Here is a 26,009-nt window from a genome sequence, read left to right as displayed (position 1 = left end):
TAGAACTTACCAGTAATTTTTTTTACTGGTTGTTTTTGCTCCTGCACCCAAAATTACTGGTGCATGCAGACCATAATGCTTGGTTAGCAGATGTTTCAATTGTATATATTGCCAAGCAAATGTAGATAAGTCATAGTCAACCTACAATGTCTCAAGTCTTTAAAACAATCATGTTTTATCAAAATATTGATCCCTTGTGTAGAAATATTTTAGTTAAACATCTCCCCTGAATTTTCAAATTGGGATTATTCCATAATGTTAACTTCTCATGTGATTTGGAATTAAAACCTCATGCTTAGCTATTAATAGTAAACTTTTATGGTGAGAAGTGAAGATCACTATTCAATATATCGGAATGGTTTTGTTCTTTTCATAGTAATGTCATCTCTCTAGTGCAGTGGGAATGATGCTGAGATTGAACATAAAGGTTTTATAACAATTCCAGTATTGCAATTTGGGAAATGGTTCTTAAAAAACCCTAAATTATGAGAATTACCATTAGATTAAGGCAATTTTTCTAATAAAACATTGTCAAAAGTGACAAGTTATTCAATCTTTATTCATTAAAAAATGCACACATGTGATACTTCTCTAAAATCCCACATAGTATATGTGTTCATGCAGACAGAGAAGAGGAACATATTTAATACATAACATTATAAAGAATATACAGCTATATGAAATAAACTTAAAGGACATATGGAGAGAAAGAAATACTACAAAAGAACAATATACTTTTTATTCAAATAGACATTCATCATTTTCCAGAATTGATATGATATTGGCAGTGGTGGGTTTCAAAATTTTTTGGAACCTACTCTGTGGGTGTGGCCTCCTTTGTGGGAGTGGCTTGCCGGCCATGTGACCGGGTGGGAGTGGCTTGCCAGCCATGTGACCGGGTGGGAGTGGCTTGCCGGCCAATTTCAGAGAACACCAAAGGATCCCACTATCCCCCACCTCCTCTTTCTCCCTTTCTTTCTCCTTTTTGTCACCTCACTCACTGTCTCCCTGGCGACGGGACGGCGCTTGCCTGCGCTCCACCAGCTCGGGCGCGACCAGAGAAGTTTCCTCAGTGGAGCTCCTGAAAGGGACGCAGGCTGCCACCGCTCCACTGAAGACATTTCTGAGAAGAGAAACTTCTCCGGCCGGGCTGCGCCTGTGTGATCCGAGCAACCACGCGGTTCACCTCACTCACTGTCTCCCTGGCGACGGGACGGCGCTTGCCTGCGCTCCACCAGCTTGGGCACAACCGGAGAAGTTTCTCTTCTCAGAAATGTCTTCAGTGGAGCGGTGGCAGCCTGCCTGTCCCTTTCAGGAGCTCCACTAAGGAAACTTCTCCACGCTCTCCTCGGCTCCTCACGACTGCAATAGATGTCCAGAATTGGCTTTTGGGGCTAGGGTTTCTGGCCCCCGCCGCTTCTGGACGTCTATTGCCGTTGCGAGGAGCCGAGGACAAATTCATTATGGAAATGCTGAGAAAAAGAAAAGTATACAAGACTACTATGCTAAGCTGAGAACAAGAGAAAATGGAAGAGGGGGGAGTTAAAAAATATTTACAGGATGCTAATCTTCCCCAGATACCAGATGAAACTAGAATAATGCTAGAAAGTAAAATAACAATGATGGAGCTAACGGAAGCACTCAAAAAACAAAATAATGGAAAAGCCCCAGGTTCAGATGGATTTCCGGTGGAATTCTACAAAACATTTGAAGAAATCTTGTATCTCCCCCTTTTAGAAGTCATGAATGAAGTGATATCAGAGAGCAGAATACCTAAATCATGGTCAGAAGCATATATTGTATTGCTACCCAAAGAGGAGACAGATCTAATGCAAACCAAGACCAATATCTTTATTAAATTCAGATTACAAGTTATTCGCATCTATATTAGCAGACAGACTCAAGAAGTATCTAAATAGCTTTATCCACTCTGATCAAAATGGTTTTTTTTACCAAAGAGACAAATTAAAGATAATATGAGAATGATTTTGAACACTTTGGAATACTACAAGGCCCATCCTGAAAAACAAATGGCTTTGATGTTTCTTGACGCACAGAAGGCTTTTGACAATGTGAATTGGCAATTCATGTTTTAACAATTGGAACAGATGAATTTTGGTAAGAAATTTATCCAAACTATACAAATGGTATATCACAAACAAACTGCAAAGATAATGGTAAATGGAGAATTGACAGATTCTATTGAAATAAAGAAAGGTACGAGACAGGGTTGCCCATTATCACCGTTACTTTTTGTCTTAACATTAGAAGTCTTAAATAGAAAGATTAGAGGAGAAGAAGAAATAAAAGGAATGAAAATTAAAAAAGAAGAATACAAGCTACAAGCATTTGCAGATGATTTGGTATTTATTCTTGAAGACCCATTTGAGACAGCACCCAAATTGTTGGAAAGAATAGAGGAGTATGGAAAAGTAGCAGGCTTGAAAATAAATAAAGACAAAACAAAGATTTGACAAAGAACATACCATTAAGACGAAAGAAAGAGTTGGAAGAAGCTTTGCAGATTCAAATTACAAGTAAGGTTAAATATTTGGGGATATACTTATCAACTAGATGTAGCGCTCTTAAGGAGGATAATTATATTAGATTAAAACAACAAATTGCGACTGATTTGATGAAATGGCAAAATATGCAACTATCAATGTTAGGAAGAATCTCTACAATTAAAATGAACATTTTACCCAGAATTTTATATCTGTTCCAGACAATTCCAATTAGATTAGGCAAGGACTTTTTTGAAGAACTAAATAAAATAGTCTTGAAATTTATGTGGCAAGGGAAAAAAGCAAGAATAAAACTTAAATTGTTACAAGATGCTAGAACAAGAGGAGGACTGGGCCTACCTGACTGGGAGTTATATTATCAAGCAACAAACCTGATGTGGATTAAGGAGTGGGTAACACTAAAAAATGCCAGATTATTGAATGTAGAGGGTCATGATTTATTGTTGGGATGGCATGCTTTTTTATGGTATAAGGGAACTAAAGCACATGGTTATTTTAGAAGACATTATATAAGGGAGGCCTTGTTATTAAACTGGGAAAAGGTTAAAAGATTACACTACTTAAAAACTCCAGCCTGGATATCAACTATTGAAGCATTTTCATATCCAATAATATATAAAAAGGAATAAACAGTAAGATATGTTGAAATATTGAATACAGAGGGTGAACTCAAATCTATTTAAGAGTTGAAATAAGAAGGAATAGAAATGAATTGGTATTCATACTTACAGATACAATCTAGATATAATGAAGATAGAAAATCAATAGGTCTTTACAATGAAATGACTGAGTTAGATAAAATTTTAATTGGTACTGATGAAAAAGTAATTAAAAAACTATATGGATATTTATTAGAGACTAAATTACAAGAGGAACAAGTTAAAGAAACTATGATAGCTTGGGGGGAAAACTTTGGGTATGGGATAGATTTAGAAAAATGGCAGAAACTGTGGTCTCAAAATTATAAAATGACAATGTCAACTGCATATAGAGAAAATTTGTATAAGATGTTTTACAGGTGGCATCTATCCCCAACGAGAATTGCAAGAATCTCCAAGAATAAATCGGAAAAGTGTTGGAAATGTCATCAGATACCGGGTTCATACTACCACATGTGGTGGACTTGTATTGAAGCTAAAAGATATTGGACTAAAATCCACATGTGGTTGGAGAAAATGATACATAAACACATAGACCTCAAACCAGAGATCTTTTTACCGGGAATCATACCAGAAATTTACAACAAAGACTTAAAATATTTGATTCTAAACGTTTTAACAGCAGCTAGAATCGTATTTGCAAAAAACTGGAAAAACGAAATGATACCAAAACAGGAAGAAGTTATTCGAAAGATAATGGAGTGCGCTGAAATGAGCAAATTGACATTTGAAATTAGAGAACAAGAAGACAAGCAATTTTATAAGATACGGGATTTGTTTTATCAGTGGTTGGAAAAAAGAACCTGGACATGAAAAATGTTTTATTTATGTTTTAATTGAAGAAGAAAAGTGAGAATACAATAATGTTGTTAAATAGACTAATAATGATACAATGTTTTAATTGAAGGAGAAAAGCAAAAACATAATAATCTTGTTGGACTAACAATAATACAACGAAACACTGACATATATATGAATAATTTAGAATTTTTTGTTATAAAATGAAGGATAAAGATAATAAATGAACCAATGTACATTTGATAGAAGATTGGTAATATAATATATAACTCTAAGTGCATACCATAAAGATATCCTGTTGAAAGTAATGAAATATATATAAACATAAACACTTGATAAATTCTTTTATACTGTAAAAATATTTAAAATGAGACAATGATTGCATAAAGGTATATTGTTGTTAAGCAGACATTCAAGAATGTAAGAGAATTAAGCTTATTGAAAAGAAAGAAATATTAATCGTAATTGAACATGTGCTGTACAATGAAAATGAGGTTTTTGGTTATATTGGATGGAAAAACTGTGATTGTATATGTAATCGAAAATACGGATGCAAAAACACTTGTAACCAAACGACATGCTGTATGTAATAGATGAAAATTTTTAATGTTGTCTTTTATGTTTAAAAATTAAAAAAAAACGTGGAAAAAACAGAATATACAGCTATTTTTCAAGTACTTTTTCACCAGTGTCACATTTATGTTTAAAATAACCAGGTTTCTTACAGATCAATATACTACTGGAAATCGCCAGTGCCTTGCTTGCATCAATAATTGTGTTGATAGTGCTTTTCATTTCTAGCATGTGATCTCCTTGATAAGTTTACCTTAGTTGCCCACAAGATAAAATTGTCCACAATGATATTTTCTCACATTCAATTCTGTGTTTCCTTTTCCCACAGAAGCTGTACTGTTTTAATCTATTGACTACCTTATCCTGAACAGTTAGAGCCCTTCACAACTATAGCAACACATTCAATTGATGAGATGAGGTATACATCTCATAAGCAACAGTTAATAGCATTAAAATATTTATATCATTATTACCACAAAGGTAATATTTATTATAATATGGTATTATACATCTGTAGGTAAATTAATTTTATTTGTTTTAAGAGAGAGAGAAAGAGAGAGAGAGAGAGAGAAGATAGAGTTCTCTTACAGCTTTACTCTCATGCTGGAATGTGTCAGGTGGAATTTGGCCATAAATGGTTGGAAAATGATTCTACAGTATCCTAAACATGGTTCCAATATTATTGTCTTGACAAACAATGAAGGATGCAGTCCTATAAACATTTATTTGGAATGTATGTCCCATTGAAAACCATATGATATATTTCTGAAGAAGTATGTACAATATTATGTGGTAAGGAAATCACAACTTCATTGAAAAACAAATAAGTAGAAGATTAATCAACTTGGATAGCCCAAGGTATATAGGTCCCAGGCTTGTCTCTTGGAATCTAAACAAGAAAGGAACATGAAAAATTAATTAATCATGTGATTGTTTAGTATGATATAAAACATAATTATTATAGTCAACATTCTAGACTGCATATTTAACTTGCTCGATAAGATATAACACGACATACTGGGGCTTTGTTGTGGGCTGCTACAATTACGTGCAATGTAATAGTCAATATAATCCTGTACACAAAGCATTTTCCTCCAGTCTTGAGAGCCATTAAGGAGAAGTAGGGCAAGGAGATAGAACACTCTGTACTGCTGCAATTTGAACCACGTGGGAGTTTTCTACAACAATGCATTCTATTAGTAGGTTGTGATTTTTTTTTTTTTGAGGCATAAAAATACCATAAAATGCTATTGTAATAAAATACATTTGTTTTGCTTTATTTTAGCTGCTTTGCAAGTTTAATCTTAAATATTTCCAAAATATTTGGAAATCTGAAATCTGCTTTTGGTTAGTTTATTGACTTACTCTATATATCTCCATATATTTCTTGAATCTTTTGTAAAATCTTGGATTGATAGCTTTGCTCTATCATTTCATGAACACTGAACCCAACTGTCTTGAGCAGATAACAAATAGAAGTTTTGTTTTGCTCCAAACAGAAGGTCAGTGTTTTAAGAAGGCAATTATAAAGTTACAATTGCATACATATTAATCCATGATGCACAACATTTATGCAACATATTTCAAATGTTCAGATTACTTTGCTATGAAATGAACATTTCACATTTAATGGGCAAGAAAATAGCATGATACTTTTTTTTACTGAATCGCATAACAACACACCAAAATTAAACTTCATAGAAACTCTCATAATATTTGAGCTGGTCCTGGACAAACTCGTAATACTAAATTTCAGAGTGCATAATTCATCTGAATGATCGAAAGCAAAGATAGCAAAAAAAAAACATTTTAGATTAGTGATATCAGTGAATTGGTGGTTCGTTCAATCTTTATTACGGTCATGACGGACCAGCACTACAAACAAAAGCATTTTTAAAAATAGTAAAAAACAAAAATAAAAGGCAGACAGAGTAATATAATGCAGTTGGTGGTGGGTACCCGTGGGCAATTAAAGTTCACCTAATTTTACATACATCATAGCAAAATTAGGTCACATTCAAAGAAACTATTTTGTACTGATTTAAAACAGTGATTGCATATTTAAAAAGATTATTTTATTAGGCAAGGTGTTATAAATTGAGTCTGTGAGTTCTTATAGAAGATGCAGTACAGTAAGATATGAGCTATAGTTTCAATGGCCCTTGTCCACAGGGGCACAGTCTCAGCTCATGTAATATATTTTTTGCATCAGTTGTCCAAAACTGCTGAGAAGTATGTTGCAGCGTGCTAAGGTTAGTGCCCTTCAGATTTTTGGGATGGTTATTTGATATTAATATCCTGTTGCTTTAAGAGGTTTGATTATTCAAATAAACATTCTTGAGAAGAGCAGCCTGATCTTGCTGGATTTCTAGATCTTTAATATGTGGTTTGTGCAATAAGTGCACATTCATGCCCCATCATTTAAAAAATTGGTGGTTCAAAAGTGGGGGAATTTTTACAGTTTATACAGTAAAATCACAATAAAATAATATAGCAGAGTTTTAATCACATCAGGCAGCGGTATGATTAAATGCCTTAGTGATTTTGGAAACACATTAGGAGAACCAGTCAGAAAAGATTGTTTAGTTCAGGCAGGCGGTGAATGTGAAAAAGAGATTCAAAGTAACTCCTCCTTAATTTCACTAGGTATCAGTTGACTGGGAGAATTCCTCTGGCAAGCTTTCAAGCTTCTGTTACATTATGCTATGAATTAATCAAGATTGTTCCAGTAATCCAAGAGGTTCTTTCCTAAATTTGCCAGCTCACAGGGCTTGATGGGGGTGGGAAGATTCAGGAAGACACCCTCCTCCCTCCCTCCCTCTTTCTCATCTTAACTTTTTCTTACTTAACTGAACAGTACTGAGCATTTCAGACTATAGTTTTATACTCTTTCATTTACAATCTTTGCCTTGCTGGTTGAAGTAGAAATGAAGGTTAGAGGCAAAGGATAGAGGAAATGACAGGGCAGAGTCTTACCATCTCTGTAAAGTAATCAGCACAGGCCATGCGAATCCTCTCTACATTCAGTGGACTGTCCAGTGTGAAATCAGAGCTTAATCCTCTTTCCTTCCGTGCAGCACGTACTGCGTCTCTTATAGCAAAAAATACAGAGGATCCGAGGAATACTCCAGATTCCCCCAATCCCTGGAGAAAAATAAAAATAACCAAGGGGAAGGGGAAGGGGGGGAAATTATTGGTGCAACATTCTCGTACAATAGTGATTAAGACTATATCGTACAATAATTTCACACAGCTGAAGTCAGAACCAGTCATCCTATTTTGAAAGTAGCATCCTGAAACTTCAAAATATTTTCAGTGCATAAAAGACGAAGTTCCTTGTGAACTGGAAATACAGAAAATGTATTACAGTTTGCAGAAATTGTATCCATCTCTACACATTACACACTGCAGATACTGAAACTCAAATACTTTGGCCACCAAATGAGAGGAGATGACTCATTGGAAAAGACTCTGATGTTGGGAAAGATTGAAGGCAAATGGAGGAGGAGATAGCAGAGGATAAGATGGTTTTAGATAGTATCATCAATGCAGTGGGCATGAGTTTGGGCACACTCCAGGAGACAGTGGAGGATAAGTGAATCTGGCATGCTACAATCCATGGATTCATGAAAAGTCGGACAAGACTTAGTGACTGAACAACATCAAATGTACTTAAAAAGTTCTTACAAATTCAGCTTTCACAGAAAACAACATGGAAGTATTTATGGAGATCTTGCATTTTTAATTTGCATGTTAAGTATGGTAGTAGGTATTAAGCAACATCCTCTTGCTTGGTCATCAATAAATGTTTTACCTGTAGTTGCTTTATAAAATAAAAATTCTTTTCTTTTCAGGAAAATATTTATTTTTACTATGTGATGCATAGTTTACACGTGATTTTGATTCCTTATTTTGCTACTTTTATAAAAATATAAGATTTACAGCATATTGCGAGATTACTGAACCATCCAAATTTAATGTGTTTTCAGTTGAAGCCAAGCTACCTTCAAAAGTCTATCAAAAATTGCCTCAGCTATTAGACCGAAGCACTACACATTTCACTTTCATAGATACTAGTGGTTAACAATTTCCTGTTTGACTAATAATCTTGCTTTCTAAATTAATATATAGATCTTACTGTCCATATGTAGGGTTAGTCTAAAAATGTTCTGCCCAGATCATTTTGACATGGAAAAAGTCCCTGATTTTTTTTTATTTTTTGAATATCTGATGTTGATGTTTTGTTTTTAACATTAATTTAATTGAAGGGTTGTTGCTTGTGCTCTTACTTTTATTGTATTTTATGTCAATGCTTGAAGTCCTGTGCTTGGGCAAATCTAAATTGTTACAATAAAATAAAATAATCATCATGGCTCCTGGAAAAGTAACTCATAAACCTGGAGCACTCTGCAAGCTGTTTTTAATCCTTTAGAAGAGGAAAACAAAGCTTAACAAAATGGAGGCTGCATCCTTCCTCCTACCCACCTCCGTCTTTTGGATATGATCAGGGTCAAACCAAGTTCATATCTTTGCCTAATCCTATCAGACTCAAATTGACCCTCTCTGGCCCAAGACAAAAAACCCTTGTAATCCCATCTTAACCAAAGAATATAAATCTTCTCACCAGCTCTTAGTACAAGCCAAGGGCAATCCTGGGAAATAGTAACAACATAATAATAATCCTCAAAGTTCCATCCTCAATCAGCCTGAAGACTCAACATTCTATTTCTTTTAACAGTGGACATCCCTGGCTTTGCTGCCTTCTTTGCCTAACAATAGGTGCACTAACAAACTCCTGCTTACCTTCCACAAACTGGCTTCCAAATCTGATCTATAGAATTCCCTGCTTTATAGCCCTTAACTTCAATTGAAATATTTGCTTTCCCCATACTTTGGGATCAGTGGTGGATTTCCATTTTTTTTAATGACCAGTTTGCTTGTGCACCTGTGGTGCTTCTGCGCATGCACAGAAGCATCCGGGTGGGTGGGTGGAGCCTCCTGCCACCGCCACTACCGGTTCACCCGATCTGGGCCAAACCGGGAGCAACCCACCTTTGTTTGGGATCCCCTCTTTCTTGTAAAGCAGGCATCCAGCAATCATTAAATAAATAGCTGGCATTTTCTTCTTGGGGTTATGTTCCTTACTTCAACAATCCCAAGACAATCTATATTATTTGCTTACCCTGGAGGAATAGATAGCAATTGGATTTTTTGAGTTTGGCAGCAAGTAGATTTTAAGCTCTTCTGGAATATCACAAAGACCCGGTATCTTATATGTGTCAGGACCCAATGTATACTGCTGTCCTTCTGGAGAGAATTTTATTTCTTCTGATGTATACAATCCAAGTCCCTGAATAAAGCCACCTTCAACCTGAGAAAAATAAAATACACATTTTCTGTTTTTTATATATTTCTTCTAAGAAAATAGTAACTTCTTAAGTTTCTTGTACTAAGTATATTTCCTTGGAAGCTTGTTTCTCTAAATGTGAATAGGCTTTACTGTAGAAATAATCTTTTTTGTACTTCTGCAGAGCAGTAATTCTAACAAGTTTCTTAAACTTGGAGATATCTATTGGACACTTCTGTTGACTTATGAGAATCCACTAAAATGAAGGATAGGATAGATGATATCTTGACATGATAATCACACGTCACATTATATGCTGGCTTTCAATTCTTGTTTAATTATTCCATCCTATCCCAGGATGCTTTGGATTTAAGGAACTTTCCACAAAATGTAGAAAATGCATATTGGCTTTCTGTTTCTTAACTGCCATCCACTCTTAATTTACATTCACATAGGAGGTTTCTTGTTATTTATAATTTTCTTTTAAAGATTTATTTGCCAGTTAGGATTTTTCTGTTGCCCCATCATATTTCAACTTCACCACTTAAGCAATATTTATCTAGAATTAAAGGAACATCAGCAAGAAGTGGCTCTTTGGGCCCCTGCCCTTCTGCACAATTACTTCTCCATTCCAACAAGTCCATTCCCACTATTACTAAAGGAAGACATATTAATTAATTTATTTAATTTATTCACAGCCCATCCCATAGGGAAATGACTTACAGGATACATTAATAGTAGTCTATGTCCTAAAGGATAAAGAGAACCTCTTTCTCAAACATCTTTTCTGAAAAGTCCATGGGTGCTTGAGATTTTGAACACAATCTTTTTCGGCTGCAGCTGTCAATGAATTAGGTACTACTCTTTGTTCTTCCAAGCACTGCCTCTTTTTATGTTTATCAGAAATTCCTTTTTGCAAATATTTCATTGCTATAATCTTAGGCCTTTTGCCCTAATTACATCCCTCTATCCTTCCATTTATGTTTTTTTTCCTGAAACAAATCACATATATTGTAGTTTGATTGGAAAGAGAAAGTTTTTAAAAAGATGCAAAAATAAAGAATGTCTTACAGTAACACATGATTGTATTCTAATTGTGACACCAGGAGCAATCTGGAAATAAAAATGCCAAGATGGACTAAAAATTAATGCAGATTTGCATTGTTTCTCTACAACCATGGTGCTTAGAAGCTTCTTAATATTAAAATGTGAAACAATACTAAAATAAAATAAAATAATCAATAGTGTAGATTACCAAATCTATAAGAATGCAATGTGATCAATAAAAGAAAACTGAACTCTGCATCACGAATATACAAAAACATCACACCCTTGTTTAATCATTCCAGCCTATCCCAGGATGGATAAGAAAATTATATGGTAACATTTAATTTATCTTTTTACTTACACATTTTCTATGTATTTACTACTACAATTCTCATTGTCATAAGATTTAACTGGGCAAAATAGTATAGCATAGGGCGAAAAGCTACTTTGAACTAAATAGCAGAATGTGTCCAAAATCCAAAATCCATGACTCCTAAGGGAATGAAATTTGGGCTACTAGCAGCTGCTGCACTGCAGGGCTGCTGCTGCTGCAGTCACATGATCTTTATTTTCAATATTGTGTGACAGTTCCCCAGCCAGTCTCACAATCTCTTGCTTCTTCTTCTATGTAACAGCAGCCACTTCAGAGGTGGTATTCAGCCAGTTTTCTCTGGTTCAGGTGAACTGGTAGCGGCAGTTGCGGGAGGCTCCGCCCACCTGTAATGCGTGAGCACTGCACATGCGTATGTGTGCTCACATTTGCAAACTGGTAGGGAAGGTAAGTGAATCCCACCGCTGAACCACTTACCTGCCTGTTAGAAGGGAAAAAGAAGGGAGGGAAGGAGGGGGAGAAGGAAGGAAGGAAGGAAGGAAAGAAGGAAGGAAGGAAGGAAGGAAGGAAGGAAGGAAGGAAGGAAGGAAGGAAGGAAGGAAGGAAGGAAGGAAGGATTTGAACAATAACATGCAACTGGGATTCATTTCTTTGATCTTTCAAGAAAGATTGTTTGCTTGTAGTTACAATAAATTGCTTCTCAGCCTTGTGCACGTGCATGTGTGTGTAGTTACAATAAGGTGAGAATTTAAAGTACGTACCTGCCCTATGTCAATGCCTGGATTGATGCTGAAACTACCATCTACGACAATGTCAGTTCGGAGTTTCTGTTGCAAAGAGAAATTATCATCAAAACATTGTATAGCAGTGCAGGAAAAAAATGAAAAACTATGGACATTCAAGCATATGATGTTATAAGGACAAATATATTATTACCATAAAATTTTAGGAAGTTTTTCCAGCAGGCATGATAACATTTGGGGGTTTGGGCTGGAAGGCACTGCACCTTTGAACTTGTCCTCCTGGAGCCTCTAAGTATGGCTATATGTCTGCTACTTTATGAAGAGAAATAGGCTAGGGGAGGGAGGCTCCTAAGCACAATATTTTTCTGCATTTGATAGCTCTAATAGGATCTGTTCTGTCCAAAAAACCATCAACAAGCTGAGACCATAGAAACCACTTGGGAGTTCATGGGAACTCTGGACCTAACTCAAGTAATTTCTGGCTCTAATTAAAAGTCAGTCCACACATTAGCCCTGGCTTGTATCTCAAGACACTGGCAATGTTATCTTGAGTTGGGGAATATTACTATCAATTCCTTGTCATAGATGGATTTTCCGTGCTGGTTCTTGATTATTCTGATGTCACAAGGAAGCAGAGCCAATTTGAACAATCTCCCTCAAGCACACAATAGATTCTAATGAGTTCCAAAGGGAATTTGGAGTGTTCCTGGAATTCTGATGCATGGTTCAGCTGAATCTCTAGTTGGTCCTTGAAATGAAGGCAACTTTGGCCTTGGATCAAATTGCAGTTTTTCTAGGCACATGGATCCTGGAGAGGCCCAGGCTTTCAGAGGAGCGTTGGTGATGAAATAACCTAAGAAAACTCTGGTGTCCCTGAAGAAAAACGAACAGTGAATTTGACCAAGTATGGGTAAAGCCTTTCCTAAGGATTGGCAGTAAAAGCAATAAAACAATTATTTCTCCATCTCTATGTATCTGCCAATAACCTCATCCCTCCTAAGTAAAAAGGAGCCACAGGAATTCTTGCAGGGCTGCTATGAAGACTATTTTAATTAAATGGCAGACAAAGTTGCTCATTGTCTCAGAGTTAGAATTCGGGTCTTCAGATTCTTTGGAATTGCCTGAGGCAATTGATGATGTGAGAAGAGTTTGAACTAGTAACTAGTTAGTCCTGATGAGGTAGATGAAGCAGACAGCATCTTTCAAGCTGTGAATTATGTTCTCGATTCCTGTCCCTCCTGGTTGATTAAGGTTTCCTGGGAAGTGACAGGTGATTGGATCCATACAATAGTAAATACTTCTCTGTGGGAAAGGATGGTTCCATCCACCTTGAAGGAGATGGTTGTCTATATCCTCTCTGTTAGATAGGGAGAACAGAGGAGACAGAACTCAGGCTTCAGTGACAACAACAGCTCTTTATTCAGCACCCTATGTACAGATCCAGCACTGCCTATCTGACAGCTTGCCTTTTTATAGGGAGCCGTCAGATGGCTCAGCCAATCAGCTTCGAGTATGTTCCCGCTGGAATGGAGAACCTTGCTGGAGCCTATTGCTGTGGGAATTGGTCAGGATTCCTGGCACGGTGTGCAGGCTGCTACCCACTCTGTGATCTCCCCATCCATGTTAGGCCATCACACATAACTCCTAGCCAATGCTTTCATCCAGACAGTCCCCGGATGCCCTACATGCAATGCATTCAATACTGAAATTCTCAGTTTAGATGGAACAATCACCCTGTCCCCCCAAAGCAGACACCCATGCACAGCAGACAATTCCCCTCCACACCCAGTTCAGAACCTGGGCAATGGTTCTGTCCTTTGCAGAGTGTCTTGCAACCTTGCTGGATGTTACAGGACCAGCATCCAGGCAGTCAATAAGCAGGACCGGTGTGCCAGGAGTAGAGTCTTCCAAAAGTTCCAGAAGTGGGCATCTGCTGAGGGCATCAGCGTGACCCATTGTCTTTCTAGGGCGATGGGTGAGTATATAGCTGTAAGCTACTAAAAAAATAGTCCATCTGGTTATTCAGGGCAAGAAGGAGGCAGGAGTAGGGCGGTTCTCAGCCAAAAGCCCCAGCAGCGGTTTATGGTCGGTAATGAGTTCGAATTCCCAACTGTACAAGTACTTGACCCTGTACAAGTACTCGACCTGTGTTGTTCAGTGTAAATACTTGCACTGGCTACTGCAGCTAGCACTTCCCTATCTAACTGGCTATAGTTCCGTTCTGTGGTGGTCCTTGAGTAATAGGCAATCAGGGCCTTGGTTTCATTTGGCAGACAGTGGCTGAGGACAGCCCCTACGCCAAAGGGTGACATGTCAGAGGTCAAAACCAAAGGGAGAATCTGGTTGTATTGAACCAGGAGGCTGTCTGCTGACAGCAGCCATTTGACAGGAGCAAATGTTGCCGCGTCAATTCTGCCCCAGATCCAGTTGGCTTTCTTCCCCAAAAGCTGATGCAAAGGTTCTGTTACAGTTGCTTCTGTTGTAAGAAAACACTGTAAAAACTAAGTAGGCCGAGGAACGCCTGCAGCTCGGTTTGGTTGCAAGGTGCGGGGGTGTCCTGAATAGCTTTGATTTTAGAACTGGTGGGGTGCACCCCAGAGCCATCTACCAGGTACCCCAAGAATTCAACCTTGGGCAACGCAATTTGGCATTTCTACTTTTTTACACGAAGGCCCTTTTCCCTAAACCTGTCTAGGACAATCCTCAGGCATTTGAGGAGTTGCTCCTTATTTGCAACAAATACCAGAACATCATGGAAATAAGGGATTACTTCTGGTATCCCCTGAAAAAGTCGTTCCATGACACTTTGGAAAAGTCCAAATTATAGCCTATTGCATTTGAATGCACCCCTATGTGTCACAATGGTTTGAGCCTCCATGGTAGCACCATCTACCAGCAACTACTGGTAGGCCTGTGCCAGATCTAATTTTGCAAATATTTTTCCTGGCCCAAGGGAATGAAACAAATGTTGCGCTTTTGTGTTTGCATGAAGCAAAGTGCACGGAGTATGCACTTTGAAGGACTCTATTCAGGGTACACTTATAATCCACGCAGATGCAGATAAACCCATCAGACTTGACTGGGGTCACTATAGGGCAGTGAACCTTTTTGGTGCTGAGTGCCCAAAGCATGCATGCGTGCCCCAATACCCAAAATCCAATGTGAGTGTCCCCTGTGCATGCGCCTTCCCATGCCTAAACCCCTCCTCTGCCCATTTTGGTTTCCAGGTTGGTGCAGGAGGCACCAAAGGTAGGGCGCGCGGGGGGGGGGGAACCCATGGAGATCAGGGAGGGCACAGGTGGCAAAAAGGTAGGGTGCACTGGGGGTAACCTGCAGAGATTGAGGAAGGCCCTTCCTCCCTGTGCATGCAGGGCAGAGACCTGAAAACCAGCTGGCCAGCAGGAGGCACGTACGCATGCATGGTGGAGGTGGGCTGGGACAACAGCTGGTGTGTCCGCAGAAAGGACTCTGCATGCGACCTGTGGCACATGTGCCATAGGTTCGCCATCATGGCTATAGGGGTTTCCCACCGGGCATGGTCGACAGGCTCCAGGATTCCCTGGCCAATTAATTTATCTAATTCCTTGTCAATTTTGGGGCGGAGGGTGAAAGGAACCCTCTGGGGCTTCATTCTAATTGGAGCAGTTTTGAGGTCTATGCTAAATGATATAGGAATCCCCATATACTTGCCCATGTCTCCCCTGAAGACGTCCTTGAACGTGCGGATCAATTTTTTACCGCTGTCATCAGTGATGCTGGTTACCCCCATGCCCAGGGACTTGAACCAATCCAAGCCAAGCAGGTTTGGAGGGGCGCTGCTGACCACCACCAGTGTGAATGGCCCATCAAAAGACTTAAACTGCACCCGGAAGGTGCCACAGCTCAGGATAGGGATGCAATTTCCCTGATAATCGCTGAGCCGTAGTTGCTGGTGTTTCAGCTGGTTCCTCTAGAGGCTTGGGATGGCCTTCTTCAGGATGGCCCAGGATATGATGGTCAATGATGACCCGATGTCAATTTACATAACACATGGCGCACCTTTGATCTTGATGGTTACATGAAGCTTCTTTTTTTTTGGCATGATGGCTTGCCAAATTTTGGATTGGAAAATTTGTTGATTCTGTCATTTGTGCTTCCCCCGGGGTTTCCAGGTCTCATGTCTGGGTGGCCTTGGTTGTCCCGACTGGCTTGTTGTTGGCCTGGGTTGTTGCACGGCTGGTTGGTTGGCACGGCAGACTCAGGCCAGGTGCCCCTTCTGGTTGCACTTCTGGCAGATGGCGTCCCTAAAATGGCAGATTTCCCTCGGCTGATTTCCTCCACAGCCTGCACATGGAGGAAAACATCCCTCAGCCTCATAAGGTGGTTTTTTCCTCTCTGAACAAAGGTGGCAAACCTCTTCCTCGTTGTCAGATGAGAAATCACATTTGGTGGTTTCGTGATGCAGTGACAGCTTGACGCATATTTTTCGGGCTGTCATGCTTCTGGCGAGTTACAGTAGACTTGGTTGACGATTCTGTTGTTCTGGCCTCATCCAATGCCATCTGTAGTGTGAGGTTCATCTTGGCCAGCTGCTGCCATTGTAGGCTGATGTCCCTCACTCCGCAGATGATTCGATTGAGCAGCAACTTGTACAAGTCTCTAAACTCGCAGTACACTGCGGCCTTACGAAGGGTAGCAATGTACTGGTTGATGGTCTCCCCTTTTTTTTGGCTTCGCAAATTGAATTCGTGCTGCTGCAAGAATTTGGACAGTTTTAGTCCATCTTAAGCCTGCTCTGTAGCATGGACCAGGTGACCATCTGTTGGCTCGGACAGTGCATTTACGATATTGAAAACCTCAGGCCAACAGTAACTCAGGAAGAGTCCGATAGGCCAAGAAGGTCATTGGCCTCCATGAAGCACTCAAACCTCATCATGTAGGAGTCCCAGTGCTTCGTGGCTGGATCATAGGGAGTGGTGGGGTGTGCATTGTCATTGTGACAGGCTGAGGCAACTTTGAATTTGTTGCTCAAATTGTTGATCACTCCGACTGGGATTTTGCTGATTGCATTGTCAGCTCTTTTTGCCTAGTTGTCTTCTGATTTCTGGAAGATGTAGATGATTTGAACTCTTTTCAGTCAGGATTTAAGCCTGATTATAATGCTAAAATGGTATTGATTGTGCTTGTTGATGATCTTTTGGAGGCTCAGTATGGGAAAAATGCATCCATCTGCTCAGCCTTGACCTCTCAGTTGGGTTTTGGTCACTGATCATGGTGTCCTTTTATGCTGGTTTAGGGTATTTGAATGGAAGTTGTCATAGTATAGTGATTTTAGTCCTGTCCTTCGAGCCGCTTCCAGTTGGTGTTAGCAGGGTGGGAATAGTCAAGCCTGAAGCTCTGCTTTGTGGGGTGCCTCAGGGCTCTGCATTCTCCCCACCCCAACTTAACATCTACATGAAGCTGCTATCATCTGCTGGCACAGGGTGCCATATCATCAGTATGCTAATAATACCCTATTCCTTTCCTGATGCCTAAAGACTGTAAAGGTCTGGGTCAGGGTTCAGTTTTAAGCTGCCCCCGCATTGTCAGTTACTGAGATTTTCCATCTTTAACCCTGTCAAAGGTACACTTCCCCAGTCAGTATGTAATTTTGGATTCCTACTGTAGGAGCAGGTAGGAGCTGTAACTGGGGTGGTGGTGGTGGGGCTTTGCACAGTTTTGTTCCTCAATTGCACTCAGATCTGGACTGGAAGGTCTTACTCGCGGTGACTCATACCTTAATTACTTTCTGTTTGGATTATTATCACTTGCTGTACATGGGGCTGCACTTAAACAGGACTGGGAAGCTGAGCTGCTCCAGGAAGCAGCAGTGTGGGCAGTCTTTGGCATTTCTTGTTAAATTCTCCTATAACACTTCTGCTCCACAAGCTGCACTGGATTCCAGTAGGGTTTTTGGTGTGATGAAAGATGCTTATTATCACCTATAAAGCTCTACATGACATGAGGGCAGGCTACTTGTGGGGCTGCCTTTCTCTCACTGCTCTGCCCAGATTTAGTACAAGGTAAACTATGATGTGATTGGGACCATTATTTTATTCTTGAATGCTGGGGATTTTGTGATTAGTGTTTTAATCCTTGTATACCAACTGGAGACACTGTTGTGAGATGAATGGCCATATAATTAAATGTTTATATATTTGAAATATTTGCTGATAAATGTTACACTCTCTCTATGTTTATCCTTCAAAATGTTTGGTGGTTGAGCATTGCTTCAGAAAAAAAAAATGCTGATCACCCAAACCTAAAAGGCAGAAGGGCCACCCCACAGGCTATCCCATGGTTGAGCAGAAGAGTGGAAATTATGGTCCATTTTTGGACTGGACTTACCTTATGGTCACCAGTGAGGCAGTCAATCTCAACTTCAGAACACGATGCAGCAAAAACAAAATATGGATATGCGTGACCTTCTCCTTTCTCCCAGTCCATATTGACAACATATCCCCTGATGGGAAAGGGGAAAAAAATGAGAAAGTTTCCTTTATAAATCTTTTCAAACAGACGTACACAAGTCATGTGAAATGATCAAAGTATTAAGATACTTTCAAAGAAATAAAAAAAAGGATCTGGGGTGAGATTAAGAAGCTCCCTCTGTTTCAGTGGAAAATAACAAAAATGGAAATTGATTGCTAGGTAGAAAAACCAATGCCAGTGGTCATTTCCTGCTGTATCTAATTAAGGGTTCATAAGAGACCTGGAATTTGCTGTGGTAACTTCTGAACTGCCGGAGTTTGTGACTCAAATAAATAGGACACACAGCTTTTGCCAAACATTAACACTGTTACACTGAGCTGCTCCAAAATGATAGCCTCTGCCTTTTCCTTTGAGTCAATTAATGACTTTTCCCAATCCCAATTACAAAATATTTTTGGACCTCATCTGTTGGCATATTTAAAACATTCACATTGAGCTAGACAATACCAGAAGGAAATCCTTCCCTTCTGTTTCTCTGTGCCTTTCTAGAGAATTAAGGTACTACCAACCTTCCCTTATGTCAGGATAACACGTATACAGGTATTAGATTTTTGACCTCATTATCACTTCCAGTCAGGCTCTCTTGTGCAGAGAACCCAATGGTTCTGTTTCTAATTAAGGTGATTATGCATGTGCAGAGTGTGATAAGCAAGTCAATAGCTTGATTCATCCCTTCATCTTCAGCATGGATCTGTTCTGTCCGTATTCATGTCAGAAGCACCAGCAAAGCTAACTGAAGACTGCTGCACATTTGAAATGATTTGCCAGTAACAACATTGTTGTTGCCAAAAGTAGTGCAATTTTGGGTTGCTCCTTTAATGTCCCTATGGCTCTGTTAAGGATTACTGGGTTACAATTCTTAAGAGTTTTATTGCTATTGTGCAATTTAGCCTTGTTTGAATATACTTGGCCATCAACTATTTTTCATCATTTAGCAGAGAAGGTCAGATAGTAACAGCTGCACAGGTAGATGCAGGGTTATTTGCATGCAAAAGAAGTGTGGTTGCTAGACAACGTAAAATTTGTAACTGGCTGACCAATCACACTCAACAAGTAATCCTTAATGGAACTGCATCTACTGTACATGGAGGGAAGTATACAGTGGTGTACCCCAAGGCTCTGTCTTACACCCGGTACTCTTCAATATCTTTCTAGTATAGGGCCTTTGAGAACAATCTTGTTTGCTCTTGCCCTCCCAAGTCTGCAGTGATATTCAGCATGTGAAATTCCCATTAAGTGATTTATCACCTTTGCTATTGAAAATAAAGCCATTTAGGAATTTGGAACAAATTGCTTACTTGAAGAAGCCAGTAGCAGAGAGGCTGATGCTTTCCTCATAGGCAGCTTTAATCTGAAAGAAGTAAATAGTTAAGTGGTAATATTTGTAATGCTGACAAACATGTATTTGTGCATAAAAGAAAACCAAAATGGGGATATTAAAGGTCAGCCTTCCTTCTTTGCATAAGAGAGGTGTGAAAAAAAGTCATGTTGAATTTGTTCGCTTATACATCTAGGATTACTTTCCAAAAATGTATCTTTGCTGACATTAAGCAACTTCCCTGGATCCACATCAATTTTAAGACTATGTGTAGAAGATGCTTCTGGACAAAGTTGCATGAAGTAATCATCCTGGCTCAAACATTAATTTTATGAGTGCTCACACACTTTCTACTTCTATGTTCTTGAATGTACTTATAGCTTCTTACTCTTTTTAAAAAATCTTGTCCAAGATTGTCCAAGGGAATTGACTATCTCCAAAGAATATGAGTTGGTTATTCTATTCTTAGGATCCTACGAGAGCCCATTGTGCACAGAGCATCAATAAAGATCACATGTCACCAGAATGAGTTCATTGCTGAAATTAAGACAACTTAAATATCCAAAGCTCAGTGGTATCAATAAATGACATATATCACCAATGCTCCCTGTTAGATAAATTTAGAATTGCTAACTATTTTGATATGGTGTTCATTTAACTTCTGTGCTGTTCCTATATTTATCATTAATATATTAAAAACTATTATCCTGAATAGGGTTAAAGTTATTCTGTTTTAAAAATGTAAATGATACCTACCCAATCTTCCCACTTTCCTTTAGGATTTTTTTTAATGATTGGCTCAAGGCGCTTCCTTAGAATTTGACAAGCATTCTGTAGAAGAAGGTACCAAAGAAAACGGAAAATTAGTCCCAAAGAATACACGTTATTGTTAAGATGTTATCCAAATTTTATTTTTAAAAGGCACATTTAAGTGTTGCATAGTGGGATTGCCATCTTTTCTGCAAGAATTGGGACATTTTTAATGTTAACCTGAATAATTGAAGGATTTTTTATTAACAGAAACTATAATTTTGTTAATTTTTTTCTAGCATCACAGAAGCTTACATGCCAAAATGCAATACAAAAGAATACAACATTGCTTTGCTAAGTGCACATTGTAACAGAAAATGTGAGTACTTGTTATGGGGAAAGGAATAATAAAGCTGTTTAATTATTTTTGAAAGCAAACATAACTGAACTTCAATTGCTTTTCTGCAACTAGACAATAACATAGAGCAGTGGAATGAAGATGCTATTTTATACTAAGTCAAAATGAATTTCTCTGGCCCAGTATTGTTTGCTAAAGCTTTCCCAAGCAGATCCCCAAGCAGATTCTTTAATTCTCAAAATTTTCTGTTAGCTTTCTGCAATCTTTAGCCCAGACTTATTTGGATATTGCAGGCATCAGAACTCAATCTCTTTGGAATGGAAAAAGATGTTTAGCAAAAACTGCTCTATTTTGTTTGTTAATAATGCTCTAGCACAGCAATGGCGAACCTTTTTGACTCACGTGCCATAAGTGGGGGGAGCGCAGGGGGTCGTGTGCAGGCGTGCCGCACCCAGAATGCAATGTGCGCTTCCCCCCCAGTGCGCATGCTTTTTTCACCCTCCCCAGGCTCCAGAGGCTTTATAGAAGCATGGGGACGGCGAAAACAGCCTCCCCCACCCCCCAGAAGCCCTTCGGAGGCTTCAGGGACCTTCAGGAGGCTTCCCTGAAGCCTTCGGAGCGCTCAAAACCACCCTCCGAGCAAACCGGAAGTCCATTCCCGAACTTCCGGTTTGCCCATAGGGCCATTTTTTTGTGCTCCGGAGGCTTCAGGAAAGCTCATGAAGCCTCCAGAGGGCCTCCAGGGGGGGGGAGACTCTTTTCGCCCTCCCCAGGCTCCTATAAAGCCTCTGGAGCCTGGGGAGGGCGAAAAATGGCTTTAAAAAGGGTAAACTCAGCGCCTTGCGTGCCCTGACAAATGGCTCCGCGTGCCACCTCTGGCACGTGTGCCATAGGTTCGCCATTACTGCTCTAGCAACTTAAATCAGATAATGCCTGTTTCTTTTATTAAGGTATTAAAGAATGAATTTGTGATCTCCTGTACATCTTAAATAAAACATGGAAAGATATTGACTAAGTTCATATGTTGCAGTAAGTCATATTTGGTATGATCTATAAAATCACAATTGTTTTTTGTATTTGCAACTCTGTGATAGTGAAGTTTTGAATTAGCACTAAGGAGACCCAGATTCTAAATCTAGTTCATCGTCAGACATGGAAACTGAGTGGGTAATTTTAGACCAAACACTTTCAGCCCAACCTACTTCATAGAGCATTGTTACTGGGGGGTGGAGGGGTGGACCATTATGTATCCACATAGAGCTCTTGAAGTAAAGATAGAATGTAAATCTAATAAATAAGCACTCCTTGACCTGTTCCCCCATAAATGCTGCCTGAGTTCACACATGTCAAAATCTAATAAATCACTTATGCTTCAGGGTGATGTGTGAACTCAGTTTCTATATAAAGGCAGAAGAAACTTCTACTATGACAATAATACAGCTATGGAAACAGAAGGATCTTTATTAGAAAAAGATGGCAACTTCTGGCAGCGACTATCTTTTAAAGCCAAAAATGTAAACAATTTAATTGGACATCAAACTATTTCTTTTAAGAGAAATGTCCTATATCAGGTTGGAACATTTTCCCATCTAATTTAGCACTCCCTACTCTCACAGCAGGAAGCCTCTACAGGCATCGGTCTTTCCCTTCACTAATGGTTTGATGATGATCCTTTAAACTGCAAAGACTCTATCATTGAGATTCTCCCCATCTTTCAAATCTAGCAACAGCTGGAAAAAAAGGAAGGCTCCCATTCACAAAAAGGTAGGGTTTAATGTCAGAAGGATTAAGTTCCATCATATGTCAAATGAATTGAAAAAAACACCACTAATTTATGCATCTAACCTGGACTGCTTTGCCATTGACATCTGCACCAATTGATCCCGCTGTAGTAATTGCATTCGGTATTGTGACTGTAGTTCTTTCATAGTGGTGTATGTAAGATAGCGGTATCTTTAATTCATGGCTAGCCACCTTGTAATTTTTAAAAAGAAAAAAAATATTAGCATTTGTAATCTCCCTGGAATTACAATCCAAAATGCAATTACAATTACTACTACAGGGAAAGCTTTGTTTAAATAATTTATTATTGTAAGACATAAGTACAGGTAGTCCTCGGGTCACGACAGGAGTTGGGACTGAAATTTCAATTGTTCAATATGTGGTTATAAAGTGTGTGACCTCATGTGAACTCATTGCTTAGCACTGACAAACCTGGCAGTCCCCACTGCCATCAATTAGTGGTCAACCCTGTGGGTTGTTAAGTGAGGACCTCATGTGACTGCAACATAGAAATAGGTCCTCAAAACCAAATACCAGGCAAGCAAGCTGGTGGGGAAGAGATACAGGTGGGTGCTAAAGAGTGGATGCCATGGAGTTCGGGCAGGCCGTTGCTATAGACAGAAGTTACAGAGTGCAGGTGATTTGGAGGGTGCCACAGAGTGAAAACAGGTGCCGCAGGAGATGCTACGGAGTGTTGCCAGGTGAGTGCTATGGAGTATGAGATCTCCATGTGGGGTCCTCTAGAAAAAAAGGATCAGGAGCAAAAGTAACTTGCAGGGACAACTTGTGCCATCCTGCCACAGAGTGCAAAGAGATGCTGGGGACAGGCATTAAGGACTCTGACCTGGTAGGTGCCATGGATATGTACAATATCCCCATGCTACCTGCATGGGGGATTCTCTGGCAAAAAGGCAGAAGCAAGAGTGCCGTATGAGAGCAGCTTGTGGTCTCCTGTCAGCTTTCCCATTCATTTTGCTTGTGGGAAGCTGGCAGGGAAGGCCACAAATGCCGAACATGTGACCTGGGATACTGCAACCATTGTAATTTTGAGCCAATTGCCAACCTCCCAACTTGTAATCATGTGACCATAAGGACACTGCATCAGTTGCAACTTAGAGCACTGGTCATAAATCCCCCTCATTCAGCACCTTTAGAACTTTGAATGGGCACTAAACAAACAGTCATCACCTAGGGATTACATGTAATGCATCATATTATTTCAGCACAACAACATATATACAGTAATGACTAGAGATTATTGACACTCTAATGTTGAGAACCTAAATGTTTAAAGATAGAGAAAAAGAAAAATCGTAGTGTTAACTATGATTTGAAATAAGCACAAGGTTCTTTACGTTTTACATCCATAGTAAATATAGCGTTAAAAGCAATTGCAAATTACATCAAATTTTTATTGTTCAATAAAGATTTCTGTCTTAAGCTGGATTTTAACACTGTTATTGTCAGTATTGTTACTTATGGATTGTGTGTGTTATAGGAAAAAACAGGCAAAACAAAATAAATAGGGACAATGTTTTTAAAAAGGAAAAGGAAATAAGGCTATTTGATTTCTAATTTCCCTTTTTGTGCTTCTACTAAATTGCAGTGTTAATAAACTTTTAGGCCTCCTTAGAAGTCAAACTATAACCATCTACATTGGCTAAGCTGCATAATATATTTAGTGTATGGGAACTGTTCTTGCTTAAATTTACTCAACATTCTATTGTGAATATGTATTGTTAATTTTGCCATTGTTGCATATTCTCTAAGGTTAAGTTCCCAATCAGATATTGTCAGAATTGAATCTTTTTTCCAATGTTGAGCAAGATTTATTCTCTCTGCTATAAGCATGTATATCTCACTAAATTATATTTATTGTTAATGTTTTCTGAGGTTATAGTACATTCAGTAAGAAAAAAACATACTTTCATTTCAAACGTACACATTTTCTGCATTGTACTATGTATATCTTTCAAGTACAGGTATTCTTTAAGTTATGATCACAACGGAGCCTCTCCATGTGGCTGCAAGTTGTGACAGTCATAAAACGGTCACCAACCAGATGTTCAGGCATTATTTTGCAATGGTCATTAAGTATACACTGAGGTTATTAAGTGAATGAATGGTTTGCTATGGGCTGGTTTTGCTAAAAACCAGAAGTAAATGTCAGTGTTTGGCAAAATCTTTGTAAAATGTAGTCATGTGATTGCAAGATGCTGCAAACAGTCATTAATGTGGACTGGTAGCTAAGCGCTCAATACTCAGTCACATTACCATTGGGGGTGTGGTGGGTGACCACCTGAACTTCAGAATTGGTTCATAAATATCCAGAGGGAGGTCCATCATAACTTTGAATGGTCGCTAAGCATCAGTTGTCAGTCAAGAACTACTCGTAGTTTTGATGGGGTTTTTTTGTAGAGGTCCAGTACAGGTGGTAAAGTGTTCCTTCTGATTCATGTCATTTCCAACATTTATTATTATATGATTTACCTATCTTGGAAATTATTGATAGATGTGTGTACCATCTAGAAAACATTTTGTGTCCAATTTTCTTTAGAGTTGTTGTCAGGATAAGTTTTATGGATTTGATCCATAATTCTTCCCATTGTTGTGATTGTTTCTTTGAAAATTTGCATCCATTTTATCATACAATGTTTTATTTTGTCTGTATCTGCATCATATCAAAGTAGGAGTTTATATCTGTGCCCTAACAAACAGTATTAGTATGTGAGAGAGCAGAGCGGAAATGTTAGGCAATTTGATAAACAAACAAACAATGGAACATTTATGCACATTTACAGTATTTGTGGGCAATAAATATATTGTAATCAATATGCATTCTATAATAGCCATCCCCAGCTGCTGCCTGTCACCTGAGTTGGACATGCTAGAGAGACATGATGGGGGTTGTAATTCAACACATGGAAAGGGCACTCAATTTGGAAAGACTGTTAGGAATAGTAGACTTTAAAAAAATCTTAATTACCTGTAACATCTTGGTATAAAGTCCTTGTCCCATTTCACATCCACCATGGGATAGTAGTACTGACCCATCTACATAAATATGAACCAGAGCACCAGCCTACAAAAAAATAGAAATGTATTTATTTACTTACTTGACAAATGTTAGTTTTAATCTTTTAAATTAAATCTTGTTATATAGAAGTAACATAGGAACAAAGTATCCTTTATCTAGTATATCATTTTTTCCAAAAAAGTTTAAAATGAGTGATAAAATCAAAGCATAATATTTTAGTATTGGAATACA

At 38.8% G+C, this 26,009-nt stretch overlaps 1 protein-coding gene across 1 annotated transcript in view; it reads right to left on the bottom strand.

The window, feature by feature from the left end:
- Positions 1–1,298: 1,298 nt before the first annotated feature.
- Positions 1,299–26,009, bottom strand: part of AOX1 (aldehyde oxidase 1) — a 74,297-nt gene continuing 49,586 nt past the window's right edge. The window contains exons 26-34 of the mRNA XM_081956937.1: positions 25,728–25,823; positions 22,805–22,933; positions 20,608–20,682; positions 19,832–19,884; positions 18,390–18,504; positions 12,042–12,107; positions 9,738–9,926; positions 7,532–7,699; positions 1,299–5,444 (exon numbers count right to left, since the gene is read on the bottom strand). Of these exons, the coding sequence (XP_081813063.1) occupies positions 5,391–5,444; positions 7,532–7,699; positions 9,738–9,926; positions 12,042–12,107; positions 18,390–18,504; positions 19,832–19,884; positions 20,608–20,682; positions 22,805–22,933; positions 25,728–25,823 (945 nt within the window). The 3' untranslated portion in view covers positions 1,299–5,390. The remainder of the gene's footprint in view (positions 5,445–7,531; positions 7,700–9,737; positions 9,927–12,041; positions 12,108–18,389; positions 18,505–19,831; positions 19,885–20,607; positions 20,683–22,804; positions 22,934–25,727; positions 25,824–26,009) is intronic.

Source organism: Natrix helvetica (assembly GCF_964273705.1).
Source record: "Natrix helvetica genome assembly, chromosome: 1".
Classification (NCBI taxonomy): domain Eukaryota; kingdom Metazoa; phylum Chordata; class Lepidosauria; order Squamata; family Natricidae; genus Natrix; species Natrix helvetica.
Note: the sequence above shows the minus strand (reverse complement) of the source record. Positions and strands in the feature narration are given on the sequence as shown.